A 1,294-nucleotide genomic window follows, 5' to 3' on the forward strand; every position below is an offset into this window, starting at 1 on the left:
CCTGGCTCACCAGCACACACTCATCGGCCCCCACGTCACCGCGCTCAACACGCGACAGTTCAGACAGCACCGTCCCGCCCAGGCTCTGCACCAGATCCTTCAGTTCCTCGTCCGTAAACTCGTCCCAGTCACCCGTCAGCGCCACGTGGAAGCCGGCGAGCGGCTCCGTGTCCATTTTCGCGCGCTTTGACGGCGGTTGGGAGGGCTTGCCTTGGGAGGACCGTCGCGGTAATGGTTCACCAGGCGTCGGAACCATCGTACCCATGGCACTGTCAGACCCGTTCCTGCGCACGTGCTGCTTTGCTGTCGTGCTCGCCTTCTTCGTCAACGGCTTCCTTGGCTTCACGGCTGCCGCTGCTGTTGTTGCTGCTGTAGCTGTAGCTGTTGCTGTTGTAGCTGTTGCTGTGGCGTTGTGAGGATGACGATGATGAGGACGATGATGGTGACGATCACCGTCCACAGCAGCAGCGCGACCACGGGCTTCGTCGCTGGAACGCCTGCCATTCGCCGCCGTTCCATCACGTGTGCGGGAACGCGCCGCCCGCTGCTGCTCAAACCAGGCCGCCTCCTCCTCCCACGTCGGCGACGATGATCGCACGCCACCGTGATCGCCGTCAATACCATCAATACCATCGTCACCATCGTCATCATCATCGTCAACAGCAGCAGCTGGTCGCTGACGAGACCGAATTGCTGTGGATGATTTCATTGTTGATGGTGTTGCTGATGAGCGTCGTCTTGCCGCTGATGACGCAGCACGCCTCTGAACACCACCATTGTGCAATGACTGCGCGGGTTGTTCCCCTTCTGCTTGCGCTTGGTCATGTGCAGCTGCGATGACGGACGGGTGCAGTGCAATCTGCTCCTGACCCACCACGAGCCGCGACGGTGGGCGACGGGGAAGTGTGCGCTGCACGGAGCGAGGACGACGCAGGCCGGAGCGACGTGTCGTGATGGTGTTGCCACTCTCGTTCGTGGTGGTGTGCGATGACAGCGGTGTCTCCGCAATGCTTCCGGGCGTGCAACCGTCGTCATCATCGTCATCATCACCTCCATTGTCGTCGTTCTCACCGTCGTCTGCACCGGACGTGTTATCATTTGCACCTGCAACATCAGCCTGTGTGTGCGTGTGCGTGTGTGTGTGTGTGTGTGTGTGTGTGTGTGTGTGTGTGTGTGTGTGTGTGTGTGTGTGTGTGTGTGTGTGTGTGTGTGTGTGTTGGGGCCATCCCTTTGTGTGAGTGTCCTGTGTGTGTGCGTGTGTGTGTGTGTGTGTGTGTATTACTTTATTGGAATA

General features: G+C 59.4%; 1 protein-coding gene across 1 annotated transcript in view; it reads right to left on the reverse strand.

Annotated features, from left to right (window-relative positions):
• PTSG_12278 (uncharacterized protein) overlaps nt 1-1,294 on the reverse strand; it is a gene marked incomplete at its 3' end in the record, with an annotated part of 8,826 nt that overhangs the window by 533 nt on the left and 6,999 nt on the right. Inside the window, exon 7 of the mRNA XM_004993755.1 lies at nt 1-1,117. This exon is cut by the window's left edge and continues 533 nt beyond it. Coding sequence (XP_004993812.1) covers nt 1-1,117 — 1,117 coding nt within the window. The remainder of the gene's footprint in view (nt 1,118-1,294) is intronic.

Source organism: Salpingoeca rosetta (genome assembly GCF_000188695.1).
Source record: "Salpingoeca rosetta unplaced genomic scaffold supercont1.12, whole genome shotgun sequence".
Taxonomy (NCBI): domain Eukaryota; class Choanoflagellata; order Craspedida; family Salpingoecidae; genus Salpingoeca; species Salpingoeca rosetta.